Below are 15,054 nucleotides of genomic sequence, written 5' to 3'. Positions count from 1 at the left end.
CGAGAGTCAGATTGGTATCCAACTGCTGCAAGGGGGCATCTCCACACACGTCTTTGCTGGTCATCAGTGCTTAGTTCTAGGTGATACTCATCACTGAAGACAATTCTAGTCCAGTCAATAGGGTTCAAGGCCGTAGACGTGTCCGGATACGCCCCAAGCGGACAGAATTTGGCACTATATCCCTGAGGATGATTTCCAACAACTCTTCAATCAATGACAAGCTGAATAACTATTGGCATAAGCGTCAGAGATGGGCCAACGCGTACTGACTTGCTCAATTAGTGAAGCTCTTTCTCATGAATAGGTCATCCAATTTTTCTGAAGTTGTAATTATGTGTTTTCCTGTAAATATACATGACATTTACCCATTTCCGTGCTATTCGGTTCACTCCTTCGTGGTGTGTCTTTTGTGTATTAGAGTGTATAAGACCGGCCGGTGTGGCCGAGTGGTTCTAGGCGCTTCAGTCTTGAACCACGTGACCGCTACGGTTGCAGGTTCGAATCCTGCTTCGGGCATGGATTTGTGTGATGTCCTTAGGTTAGTTAGGTTTAAGCAGTTTTAAGTTCTAGGGGACTGATGATCTCAGATGTTCAAAATGTTCAAATGTGTGTGAATTGCTAAGGGACCAAACTGCTTAGGTCATCGGTCCCTAGACCTACACACTACTTAAACTAACTTATACTAAGAACAACACACACACACCCATGCCCGAGGGAGGACTCGAACCTCCGGCGGGAGGGGCCGCGCAGTCCGCGACATGATGCCCCAAACCACGCAGCCACTCCGCGCTGCTTGACCTCAGATGTTAAGTCCTATTGTGCTCAGAGTCATTTGAACCATTTGGAGTGTATAAGACGTGTTCAGAGCTAAAATGATTTGACTTTTACTACTGTATAGAGGGCACACTGCAACATGGAACAGCGGAGCACAAGCACCATTAAATGACAAAACAGCTGATTAGCCGCTCAAAACCACAGTGACAGACACACGGTAATAAGTTCGCCTACCGGATACACTTCCTCAAGCAAGTTGCAGATCGGCTGTTGTTTTGTGAACAGAACGTCCACAACAATGCCCCTCGGATCTCTGGTTATTGGGAAAGTAATGTTCGATTCGACGCCCCCTGGTTGGTCTTACTGTCAGGTAGTTTTCCTCCACCACGGTTTCTCCGTATCAGTATCAAAAGAAAGAGAAATAAGAATGAGAAAGAGAAGTGCGACCACTTGACAGCACGGCCGGCGGCGGGAGCTCACCTGAGCAGCTGGGGGATGGTGTCGTTGTGGCGCGGGATGATGAACTCGTCGAGGTCTATGAGGGCGGCGTGCGAGTAGCGGTACATGCTTCGGTACAGGCAGTCGTTGAGCGCGGCAAACAGGCCCTCGGTGCGGATCTCCTTCTGCGACGCCATGTTGAGCTGCCAGGGCAGCAGCGTGACGGTGCCGCGAGCCACGTAGTCGCGCAGCACGCAGTCGACGGCCGGGCCCAGCGTGTGGTTGTACAGCGTGAAGTGGCGCGCGCCCAGCACAGAGTTCAGCTCCAGGAACTCCACCAGCTGCAGCGCCTGCCGCACCAACCAGCACACAAGTCTCACTCGTCTGCAAAACTACTCTGGTCGTGTCTGATATGTACACGAGGGATAGAAGGGCTAAATCTTAAGAAGGTAAGAGAGGAACCTGGAAAGGGCATCATGTCTTACATGTTGCTATTGTTGTGGTCTTCAGTCTGAAGACTAGTTTGGTGCCGCTCTTTTAGCTAATCTATCTTAAGGATGCCTCTTTCCCCCCCCCCCCCCCCTCCCCCTCTCCCCCCCCCCCCCGCAAAACTTCCCTCCAATACGAAACCGACAATTTCTTGATGCGTCAGAGTATATCCGATCAATCTATCCCTTCTTTTAGCCAAGTTGTGCTGTAAATGTCTCTTCGCCACAGGTACATTTAGTATCTCCTGATCAGTACCGATCTACCCAACTACTCTTCTACATTCTTCCCTCTCTTCTTTCGTTTCACCCTCTTTGGGGTACGCTGGATCAATCATTTCTTCGTGCGTTGCTCTTTTCTTAGGGCCCAGTATTTCTTCATTCTTTATGATCTTCTTCTCCTCTCTTCTTTCGAGATGAAGGGTTTGGACTTTTGTGTAGATCTGTCTTGGAACATTATGTTTTTATCTTTATTAATAAATTTAGCTGTTCGATCAATAAGTGAATTTTCTAAAATCTTTAATTCTGCTAGGTCTTTCACAGTTTCTTAAAACCAGTTGGGTTTCGTTTTGCGGTTACAGAAGAAGTCAAAGATTTGTTTAGTTAATCTGATGGAATTCATTCTGAGAAGATGACCATAAAAATTTATTCTCCTTTTTCACATATAATCTGAAAGTTTTTCAATTTCCTTGTAGAGAGTTTCATTTTCGATGTATATACTCTTATTGTCTTGAAATTTTGGCCCAATGATATTTCTTAAAATTTTTCTTTCCTTTAGCTCAAGTTTCTCCATTTGACCTTTGAAATTCATGTTAAGTATTTCTGCTGCATACAGTGCTTCTGGCTTAATCACGGTCTTGTAATGTGTAATTTTGGACCCCCATGAAAGGGATTTTTTGTTGTATGTATTTTTTGTTAGATGAAAGGCCAATTCAAGTTTATTTTTTCTGGATTCCATTGCTTTGCTTTCCCCAGCATTCCCACTAATCCATTCTCCGAGATATTTGAATTATTTTACTATTTCAATCTTCTGTTCTTGAGCTTTGAGGTATTTACATGAGTGCTTGATGTTTGTCAATATCTTAGTTTTTTCAAAGGGGATGTGAAGACCTATTTTAGCTGCTTGTTTCTTTAGTTCAAGGATTTGCTCCCGTGCTTCTTCATTTGTTTCGGCAAACAGGGCCATATCATCTGCAAAAGCAATGCAATTTACTTTAAGGTTCTTCTTTTTGCAACGCAGTCTTATACCACTCTTAACATTCTTCTATTGAATAACATTTTAAAAGCTTTTATTCTGTTTTTGTCTGAACGGATAATCGCCCACGTTTCACTTCAACACTCTAGACGAATCGATCCTTTGGAATGACAATGTTCCAACTGACAAAATCGAAGAAGGTGAGTGGTTAGTGTGACAAGATTCTCTCTGACTTCTGCTACAAGTAGTACGTATACGTGCTGCAGTTTGTGGAGAAATAGCTGAGTTACAAGAAAATCGAAGTTGCAACTGATATCACTTTGTTTGAATCGTTGGAAAAACGAGTTTCTATTTGACAGATGAACACATGTGTGAACGACGGAGTTACGAGTGCTCTAGTGAGTGATTTTAGAACCACATTTCGTCAACTCATGATTGCTTCTGTTATTCGCAAATCATTAAAAGCATTGCTGCTCTTGTTCACTGTTTGTGTAGTGTTAATAAAAATAATAATGGATACAAATAATGATTGGATAGCTGAATCATTAGAGGGTTTCGGTTCACCATATAACTCAAAAAATTCAGACGTTGAAAGCAGTGCAGATTTTTTCACTTAAACGTAACTAATTACATGCATGTGTCCTCTCAGGGTGCTCATATATACCATTATATAATAGTCTAAGTGGTGGAAACCGGCCGTAGCCGTAAATTAAGAGAAAAGTCCAATTGGATTGGATATTTTCTTCAAAAATCGTTGGACTTGATACAAGTCTGGCACATATTTCATACAGAACATCATGCACTCAAACACTATCGGAACTATGAAAGGTCAACTCTTAATTTCATCGAGAAGGGATACGAGCAAAGGGCACTACTTTCGCTTCTGAAAATAATGAATGTACAGCATTGACTGGATAGTTAATTAAATCAAAAATTGCACAACATTGAACTATTACTAGCAGAAGATAAGAAGAGATATGTCAGTGACATGTTCAAGTACAAGAACATGCGTAGTGTGGATCAAGAATGGGGTTGGATTTCCTTATGAAGAAATGATACATAGGCTGACTCCATTGTATTGGATTTGAAATGGGCTTATTTTTTATTATTTAATTATTTTTCTTGTAAGTAATGATAAACAAAGATGAATATTTGTATAATTACTGCATTACATTAGTTAGATCTTATCACCCCAACAAACATTAGGTTTCTAACGGGGAAAATATCTCTCTCATAAATTGTTCACTTTTGTAAGGGTATAAAACAAGAAAAAGGAAATTCTCTCTTACAAATTAACTGAATACCCAAGTGTAGATGTCAGTGACACGTGATAATGCATGAGAAGCTTGAATAGCATGTCACATACCAGTCTTTTGTAGTTGTCAGACTTTGTTTGCAACAGCTGTTGTACAGAGAGTGAGGTAGGGTAAAGGTTACCTCAGCAATGTCACACTTTTATTACAATGATTTTGTAAACGTCCTTTAAAGTTCATTGTGATAAGCATTGACTACGACCACTTAAAAAAATCACTACTTTAGGTGGAGAGACAACCGGATAATGAAGTGTTAGTTGACACCTCGTCATTTTGACGGGTCTAAATACCTCCAGAATTAATTTCCTAATACTTAAATTTATATTCGATGTCCACAAATTCATTTTTTTTCAGAAATAGATTCCTTACAATAGCTAGTCTGCGTATCAAATCCTAATTACTTCGACCATCATTTTGCTGCCCAAACAGGGCAACACATCGACTGCTTTGAATATCTCATATCCTAATCGGATCTCCTCAGCATCGCCTAATTTGAGTAAAATCCTCTTTTTAAGAAACTATCCATCCAGTTCACCTGTCTTCCAAGTCCTTTGCTGTCTCTTCTGGAGTATACACTTAAGAAAATAGTAAATGTTACACCATTAACATCTTGATTGAGCAACACCAATCCGATAGTCCAGCAATTACATACCTTAGGGATACGTAGATTAAAGCTTCATGCTCAAGGGCATGTATTTTGAGTGGAGGAAAAGGCATTCTAAGAGGAACAGTAGTGGCTATTGAGTGCGTCTAATGTTACTACAAATTTTCCGGTGGAAATCACAAGATAACGTACTCAGAGGGCGTGCACGTGGCAGCTTACTGCGCTCCTCCGGATTTTCAGAAACGTCGGATTATCGGCGTGAAGGACAAGGGAGAATTGTACCAACAGAGCGCACAGATTGTTGGCTGAAGTGAAATGATAGCACTGAGGTGCATTCACGGCGACAGAGTCTATAGTCCTTTCGAGAGAGGCTGCAGCACAAGAATATCATCACTGAAAAATAGAAGGATGGCAACAGCTGGAATATGCTTAGATGTTACGTGAGGGGGGGGGGGGGGTGGGGGGTGGGGGAGGGGGGTGGTGGTGGAGGGTTCATTAGATACAGGGTTTCTACTCTGCCCTTTATCGCTGACAGAGACTTGCTTGTCTTTCAGCCAAAGACGACTAGGACACTGAATGGTATTTTATGGTATAGTAGGCGAGTATCGCTTTCGTTTGTGGCGGTCACATCGACGACAACGTGTCTGTAGATGATACTGTGCAAGGTCACAAGAAGCAGCGATTCTAGAGTCCCATACCTATCCAACTCTTGAAACCGTGGTATGGGGAACCACTGAAAATAACAACTGAGACGATTTGGCAATTGCTGAAGCAAGCCTGAGCGATCGCGACTACCTCTCAAGCCTGTCAAAATTAATTGTCATACCTTTCATGACCAAGGAGGGTATCGAAGGGCATATTCCAGTAACATGCTACAAGCTCTACGCTCCATTTCACACCACAAATTGAGGAATGTTCAAATCCATGAATGGCCTGCTCTGATTTGTCAGGCATAGAGCATGCCTTGAATGCGACGGGAAGACGTACACTTTCATGCTAGATTCCAAAGAGCAGTCTTCAAGCATTGTCACAATATGTCTTCCTCACGATGATGTTGGGAGTCTCGTTTTCCTTTCAATCCACAACGAACGTAGGGGTGTATTCTTGTCCGCTTGGGTCAAGACTCATACTGAAGTTGATAATGGACTTCAGTTACAAATTAAATGAAAGTTTAATCATTCAGTACCTGATGGACTTACCCACAAAGTTTGCTAAATTTTAGCAAGTCTTTTATGGTTTAATGTAACACCCTCCATCTTTTATTCAGAGAATGGAACCCTCAAAATAAACAGTCTGAATTCACCTTCTCAGGTTCAGTTTTAAGCTTCAACTTTTGTTGGAAGTAATTAATAGTAAATCGGGACAACAGCATCTAAGGAATGGTTGTATACAACAACGATTAAGGAACATTTTATTTTCAGCAGTAGACTCGATTGCAGTCCCTAACAGGGCAGGTCATTGCCGCTCACTCCTATTAGAAAAACATGTTAAAAAAGCAAGTTCGTGGACATTGGACATTGTCAACCAGGAGATACGTTATCTGTTGTATATCTTTGATTTATGTTAGCATATGAAAGGCCATGAAGTCAAAATCTCACATGTAATCTTCTTCATGTGGCTGGATTAGTAGTTTAGGCTAACAATCTAGCTATCTTCAGATCGTAAAACATTCTTGTTAGTGCTGGTGCCACTACGGCTTCACACATCATTAAAATCTCTCTTAAAATGAAAACGCCACACGTCATAGCTTTCTATCGTTCATGGGCAGTGTAATTGAAAGGTAGTCATAAAACAAAGGCGTTACGCCATTAAACATTGGTAACTGACACAATCAGTACTTTTTACTTCATCTCGTAACAGAGATCATCATATACAGAGTGTTTGACAATTCATGTTTCACACTTCTGGAGGTCGTACAGAGGACCTAGTACATCAAGTTTTACATGGTAACCCTTATCCAGAAGCGTCATTCAACGAAGTCACAAAGAGTCAAAGATAAGGCGCCGGCGCCTGTAAATGTGTGTACACACAGAATGATTCCGTAATTATGTTACGAACTTTCAGGGACGACAGAGACCGATAAATGTGTTAATTTGAGGTAAGGGACCCGGGTTCTGAAACGAACAAGTGCAAAGTTACACGTGAAAATCATTCTGATATCTCTGACAGTGAAATACATGTACCAGTACGGTTGTTGCTAAGAATGAAGAGAATGTAACTCTGAGAGAACGGTAGTATGGACCGAGAAAGGAAAAAATGACCAGTAAATATGGGCTCAAAAATGTATACGTGATGAGCTATGGGCACCTGTCCATCTACGCTGGTGAAACACACATCTCTATTGAACTAGCTCATTAGGTATGCATTTCAGAGCCCATGTTTACTGGACATATCCTCTTGTTCTGGTCCATTCTACCACCTCTGAAAGTCGCCTATCTTACAATCTTCGCAACAACGGTAGTGATACATGTATTGTACTGTAAGGTATCAGAATGGTTTTCGCCTATAACTTTCGACTCGTTCGTTTCCGATACACAGACCCTTACCTCAATCCTTGAATGTTTGTAACACCATGCGCCGGCGCCTATAATTCTGACGTTCTGCAGCGCCGTTGGATGACGTTTCCGGACATGAATTCCTTTGTAAAATTTGATTTACTAAGTCCCTTCTACAACCTCTAGAAGTGTGTACATGGATTGTGAAATATACTGTATATGACATGAAGTGCATCATGAATTATTAAACACCCTGTATACGAGATGGGCAACGGGCTTGCCGCAGTGGATACACCGATTCCCGTCAGATCACCGAAGTTAAACGATGTCGGGTGTGGCCGTCACTCGGATGGGTGACCATCCGGGCCGCCATGCGCTGTTGCCGTTTTGCGGAGTGCACTCAGCCTCGTGATGCCAATTGAGGAGCTACTCGACCGAATAGTAGCGGCTCCGGTCTCAGAATAACATCATAACGACCGGGAGAGCGGTGTGCTGACCACACGCCCCTCCTGTCCCCATCCTCAACTGAGGATGACACGGCGGTCGGATTGTCCTGATGGGCCACTTGTGGCCTGAAGACGGAGTGCTGTACACGAGATGAAGTGAATACTGATTGTGTCAGTTGCCAAAGTTTAACGGCATAATGCCTTTGTTTTACATCTTTCAGTTCCACTGCCCACGAACGATGAAAGGCTGACATTTTAAGGGAGATTTTAGTGATGGATGAAACCATAATAACACCAACACTAATCAAGAACATTTACGTTCTGAAGATGGCTAGATTGTTAGCCGAAATTAGTAATCCATCCAGATAAAGACAAGTTCATGTGCGATGTTTACTTCATGGGTTTTCAAACCGTAATATAAACAAAAATTTAAAAAAAAATATTGAAAGAATCGCCGGCCTTTATATGTAGACGACTACAGCATGCTGCGGCACGCACCTGGTTGTAGGAGAAGTGCAGAGGCTTGACGCAGACGGCGAGTCCCTCCGGCGGCGTGGGCGGCTGCTGCTGCGACTGCCCCTGCGCGGAGCCGTTGCGCAGCTCGGGGTCGGTCGGCGTGTTGCGCACCAGCAGGCGGTTAGCGGGCGGCAGCCGCAGGCGGCTCACCACCGACACCGAGGAGGGCGCGCTCAGGTTGCGGCCCAGCGGGCACAGCACGAAGCACGCGCTGTACTTCAGGTTCCAGTTCTCGCGGATCACCTGGCCGCACAACAAACACTGCCCGTAACTCACCGATACATCCGAGGGCTGGCCGTGTTAGCACAGCGGCAAATACTAAACCGAGCTGAAGCCCTTCAAGGGAGTATCAGCGTAATTTGGAGACCCCATTACGATACAATACGTAAACTAATATGTCGTAAGATAAGTCTAGATGTTACCTGGCAGGGTAAAACGTAGCAATTCACAACTGAACGGGCAACATTTACACTGATGGAAGATATTTTGGTATCCATAAATCAGAAAAATCTACTCACCACCAAACAAGTATCCGAATACGGCGGAAATCCGTAATCGGTAGATGCGAACGATAAAACTACAGAAACTGGGCAAGTCGATAACGTGTTGATCCACCTTTGGCCCTTATGCAGGCAGTCGTCAGGCTTGGCACGGATTGATAGAGTTGTTAGATGTCCTCCTGACGGTTGCAGTGCCCAGTTCTCTCCAAATGGAGCGTTAGATCGTCAAACTCCCGAGCAAGTTGGAGGGTCCTGCCCTTGATGTTCCAAACGTTTTCAATTGGGGAGAGTTCTGGCGACTTTGCTGGCCAAGGTAGAGTTTGGCAAGAACGAAGACAAGCGGTAGAAATTCTCACCGTCTGTGGGAGGATATCTTCTCGTTGAGCCCGCCGCTGGTGGACAAGCGCTTCTAGGCGCTTCAGTCTGGAACCGCGCGACCGCTACGGTCGCAGGTTCGAATCCTGCCTCGGGCATGGATGTGTGTGATGCCCTTAGGTTAGTTAGGTGTAAGTAGTTCTAAGTTCTAGAGGACTGATGACCTGAAATGTTAAGTCCCATAGTGCTCAGAGCCATTTATCTTCTCGTTGAAATACGAGGGGCGTTCAGAAAGTAAGCTCCGATCGGTCGCGAAATGGAAACGACTATGAAAATCCGTTAAAGCTTTGCACAGATGTGTTGGGTAGTGTCTCTAGTATAACCCCAGTTAGCATCACGTCGCTCTTCTCATTTCTGAGCTCGCAGTGAGTGCGTAAAGATGTCTAGAAAATAGTGTCTGCCGCCAAGTACGAGGGCCTGGTGAGAAATTTCGCCTGAAGCTATGCAGCTAACATTACATAACTGTCGTGCTGTTTCTTCTTCAAGACAATTCTCAGCCGCATTCTGCAGGGGCGATGAAGATGCTCCTGCATCGTTTTCAAATGGAAATGTGAGATTACCCACAATACAGTCCGCAATTGTCTCCCCCTGAGTTTCATCTCTGGGCACATGAACCGCTGTCTTTGAAGACAACATTTTGACACAGACAACGAGGTGTAGGCCAGCGTGGAGAATTGGCGGAAAGCACTGGCGGCTGCCTTCTATGATGAGGCTATTGAAAAGTTGGTACAACGCTATGACAAAAGTCTAAGTCAGAACGGCGACTACGTAGAGAAGTAGCTGAAAGGTGTAGCTAATTGTTACAAGTAAAACATTTCTGATGTTCACTGTGGTTTCAATTTGGCAATCAATCGGAGCTTACTTTCTGAACAGGCCTCGTATAAGCCCGGTATGGCTTGCCATGAAGGGCAACTAAAAGGGGCGCAGAATATCGTCGACGTACCGCTATGCTGTACGGCTGCCGTGGACGACAACCGAAAAGTTCCTGCTATGAAATCAAATGGCACCACACCATCACTCCAGGTTGTCGGGCCGTGTGGAAGGTGACAGTCAGGTTAGTATCCCACAACTAGGCGGGGCGTCTCCAGACACGTCTTCACTGGCCATCGGGTCTCAGTTCGAAGCGAGTCTCATCACTGATGACAATTCTACTCCGGTGGATGAGATTCCAGCCCGAATGTGCCCAACACCCAACACCACTGCAAACGGGCCTACTGGCGTACAGAGGTCAATGTTGGTGGGCGCAAGGGGCGCAGTGAGCTCAACCCCCCTTTCTGTGAGCCTCCTGTTAACGGTCCTTACGCTCAGTGAAGCACGAGTTGCACGTCGGATCGATGATAATGGAGAATCCGTGGCTCTGAGGGTCTCTCTGACGATTACTTGGTTTGCCCTCTGTCTAGGTGGAGAGCTTCCTTCTTAACGCTGTGTTTGGCCATGATTCCTGCGAACATTGTGGGATAGAGACATCGCTCCTATTCAAATGTTGAGTGATTAGCCGATTACTGCACCTGGCTTCTTTGAGCTGAACAACATGTCTATTCTTAAATGCTGACATTTGCGTATATGTTCGCGCTCCTGTCTGCGAAGAATAGTTGCTGTCCAGCTGAGTACGCAGAATAAAGGTCGCTAAGGTTTTATGTCCCGACATCAACATGTCCCCTGTTTACTATCCTTGCCGAAGGACCAATTTATCACCGTAATGTAATACAGATTCCCGGTAACAATCAACGCTTAATTACTTAGCTTATAAGAGTTCCACATCTCTCGCTTTACGCTTTATGCGTTGTGTTTTAGTTCTTTCTTATGAGTCCTATGAATCCTACAATAATGCCCTCCGATAATTCATCTTACATTAAACCTACTTTATTTTTATTGAGGCATAGTATTTTATAAAACTTATTATGAGAATAATCTGAAGTGTCAGACCATCTATACATATCAGTTTTAATATCATCATTATCATCATCATCATAAACATTTGATGTAGTTACGTGATCTATTAAGCTGTCCTTATTCGTGTAACACATTTTAACATTTGTTTCACATTTCAATATATACCTATAATGAAAATCTACATAAAGCGTAATTCTACTTAATTCAAAATCAACCAAATTTTCCTTAAATACGACAGTGCACTTGAAATTCAGTCTTGGAGTCAGAGCAGTAGCTCCACGTCTACTTTGTTACTTGCTTCGCAGCCCTCCTTTTTTGCACGTTCTGCGTAGTTTTATCAAAAACACTTTTTCATAAGTTTGAAAAGCATCTTTTCGAAATTGTTTATTGCATTCATACGTTCCTCGGTATTAATATCGATATACGATTTCATCATGAAATTTGGGGGTATGATATTATTCAGTGAATTTTGCTTCAAAGGGGATAGCATAAATTTCCCCTCACTGACGTCATTCGTATTGATAGGATGTACAGTTTACGACAAGAATTTCAACATATGTAAACAGAAAAACTCACCTCCAAACAGTTGTCGAGAAAATCGAGTTTCGAAATTTTGAGTGTTCTTGTGTACCTTGTATGGCCTCCAGTATTCAAGGAGTTCGCAGCCGAGCGAGTAAGTGCATAGTTTTATGAATGCGATGGCTCTAGATCAAATCTTGCTGCTGGTATTTCTTTTTTTCATCCCAAAGCAATTCTAACAACAGATTTATTACGACTTTGCAAAGTATCAATGATTTATTTAATGTTTTAATGATCTTCATCCTGAAAAAAAGGAGCAAAACTTTTCATAAAGAAACTGGAAATAAAAAGGTAACCAAAAACATTGAATCGAATGGGTATACTCATTTATTTACATTATTGTACCTACAATTGTGACAAGTACAATGTGTAACATATAGAGCAATGCAGGAATCGGGATGATACTGATCGTAGACACATGAAAAAGAATAGTTATTGCGACATAGAGTGCATATAAAAAACGCCGAGTTTTTTCGTGTGTTTGGGTTTCTGAATGTGTCTACAGCAAAACGAAGTTGATTTACATTTATAAAGGGTTGCTGGTCATCACATAACTTCGTAGCCTACAAGAATGACGTGGGACCTGTCAATATGAATCAGATCTGTGAAGGGGCGATCGTACTGTCCCCTTGTTAGAATAAGATTACTGTTGAGACAATGCTTTAAAATTCTTTAGTAAATTACTTAGCTTTCTGTCGTATAATATAGAAATCATCTTGAGTTAATAAAATTCTTCTGTATCTGTGACCGCATTGTCAATGTGTAAGACTTCCGACTTTTCAGCCACTAGTGCAAGTGATCTTACTCAGCGTGCTGTTGGTCACTTGGCCAATGCTGTAAGAGGCCCAGAAGAATTTTATTGACAAATCAGCTTCTTGGGAACTCTTGCTTATGGGTGGTACCATTTTCTCAGCTGTTAATGGTAGAGGAGAGTGGTGAAGTTCACTGGATACTTAAGGACCATTTCTAAAATATGAAATATGTCACAATCATCTGGTATGTTCATTACATCAAAAATGTCCAGAGAGAACCATGCAAAATCAAAGAGCTTTAGGTGTTGTATCACAGCCCAACTACAGAGGCTGTTAACACCGAGGTATACAGAGTGGTCAGAAACAGTATGAAAAACTTGTAAAGGTGTTGAAGGGTATGCTGTGCTGAGAAATACACTTGCAGACAAAAAAATCACAACACCCAAAAATAATTAACGGAGGGTAATCAAATTTCGATCCGTTTTTAGTGGAACGGTTTTGCTCATGTTACCGCTTAAATTCACCGTGTCAGTTAATTATGATACAATCCTTATATTAATTTCGTACTCATTCATAAATTAAGCAAAAATATGATTGCCATAGAATGCAGCCCACCCTACTGACGCCAGTTTTGATGCTGTTTTTTCAAATTACACTTCATGAGAACTTGCTTTGATACTCTGCTTCTTTATTCTTTCTCTCTCTCTCTCTTTCTCTCTCTCACTGCATCTGACAAGCCCCGAGGAGAACTTCAGCAAAGGAGTTCATACATCGTGCCTGGGACGCCTCCGACTATCACTTCATTACTCTCCACAAGAAATGTTGCCGAGGACGGCCGGGGCGCCGCCGTTTAATGTACCCTTTTCTCATAAAAAGCCGCATACCTGCCACCAATGGGGTCGCCGGTGAAACAGTAGGATATTAAATTCCTTGAGAATGTTATACTTCGCAGTAATGACTAACCGCTGCGATTGTACCTCTGGTGAAATATGTAGTACCACCCTCTAGCAATGACGTTTATTAAGGCACATGTGCTTCTTCTCTGAAGCGCCCACCTCGCACATTTTAATTCGGAATTGTGTTTCATTTCTGTTCGCTGGTGTTCCGTTTTCCGAAGGTAAGGTAGATCCACATACTCGAATCACTTATCCATATTGTTTTTTTTATACATATGATCATCCGTGATTCACTAAATAGTGATTTATTCTTAATCGAAAGATTATCTACTTGTGAATCTTACAGTCTTCCATCCATCGTATGTGAACGTTAAATAAAGGTTGAAGCAGCTAAGACATCAAATACACTGGTGGGCAAAAATTAAGGAGAAAAGTAATTCTCGCGTGATGTGACACTGTCAAGCAACATAGTTCGATAGAACTCGGACCATGCATAGAAATAACTGTTACAATATACTCGTAGTACGGAGGTAACTGAAAGAAATACGCAATGAGATGGACTGAAATGACATTTTTATTCAAACATTAATTACAGTGACGTCAGCGGGATTCATGATGGTCGTCTGGACATTGAAAAAAGCCGGATATGGTTCTGAATAGGGTGCGTTATCATCACGGACAGCAGTGAATGTTCTGCAACGTGCTTCCATGCTGAGCAAACGCGGGTAAGGAGCTATGTTTCCACATAAGCGTACGGCATAATTACTCTACCACGCCAACATTTGGGGCTACACTCGTCTGGTATGAGACATTCCCAGGAGGGTCCACTGGGTGCTGAACCGCACAATAACCTTGGGTTCGGTGTGGGCCGGCGGTGGGGTGGGTGGACTGCTGTGACCTGTTGTGGGGTTGTGGACCACTGAGGGCTATGGCGGGACGAAGACTCTCCATCGCTTCTAGGCCCCTGTCAATACACTATACACAATACTAAGTATAGCCCTATAGCACTGATATCGTATGTAAAATAATTGTCCTACACACTGTAAACTAATACTTGCAGTTGTACGTATAACTTCTAATATTTCTCTTTTACTCAAGGAATACTTACAAACTTTCAGATCACTCCAATGACAACAGATTACTTTCAAAATCGGTGGATCTTCAGTGCACATTTTTCGGCAGGACCTTCTGACACAACAAAGACTTCACATACTTTGCAAAAGGAAACGAGCACTCTTTATTCGTCTTACAGAGCATGTATAGTCGCTTTCCAAGAAATAAAAATATCTATCAAGTTCTATAATCAATATTCGACACAGTAACATCGAGGCTTAACGATTAACGAAAGTAAGGAAACTTCACTTGTAATTAAGTGAAATTTGATTTCGTGGACCTATTATGTGCCACAGTATGGCGAACAAGTTATGGAACCCTAAAGCAAGATAGTGTCTTAAAGCAAGACAAGACCGTGTAATGACATCAGGTCATAATCGTAAATATGTTGAATTGATGGAATATCACAGGACTGTCAAATTAGCATTTAAATACAAACTGAAAGGAAAACTAGAAATGCGCAGACAGATTCACTCGTTTCTTGAAAGGGACACGTGATTGCTTAGCTTCTAGGATTTCAGTAAATTTATCTTACAGTCGTTATTTTGATTTCCAGAAAGTACTCTATCACACGAAATGATTTTGTCCTTCATTAGGATAAGACTATTTAGCAATAGAAGTGGCACAGTGGTTGAAACAATGACCCAATATCGGCGAGAAACATCAGGTCGCATTGATTT

At 42.5% G+C, this 15,054-nt stretch overlaps 1 protein-coding gene across 1 annotated transcript in view; it reads right to left on the bottom strand.

The window, feature by feature from the left end:
- LOC124594041 overlaps positions 1–15,054 on the bottom strand; it is a 113,837-nt gene that overhangs the window by 66,346 nt on the left and 32,437 nt on the right. Inside the window, exons 3-4 of the mRNA XM_047132392.1 lie at positions 8,249–8,509; positions 1,255–1,562 (exon numbers count right to left, since the gene is read on the bottom strand). Coding sequence (XP_046988348.1) covers positions 1,255–1,562; positions 8,249–8,509 — 569 coding nt within the window. The remainder of the gene's footprint in view (positions 1–1,254; positions 1,563–8,248; positions 8,510–15,054) is intronic.

This window comes from Schistocerca americana, chromosome 2 (assembly GCF_021461395.2).
Source record: "Schistocerca americana isolate TAMUIC-IGC-003095 chromosome 2, iqSchAmer2.1, whole genome shotgun sequence".
NCBI lineage: Eukaryota > Metazoa > Arthropoda > Insecta > Orthoptera > Acrididae > Schistocerca > Schistocerca americana.
Note: the sequence above shows the minus strand (reverse complement) of the source record. Positions and strands in the feature narration are given on the sequence as shown.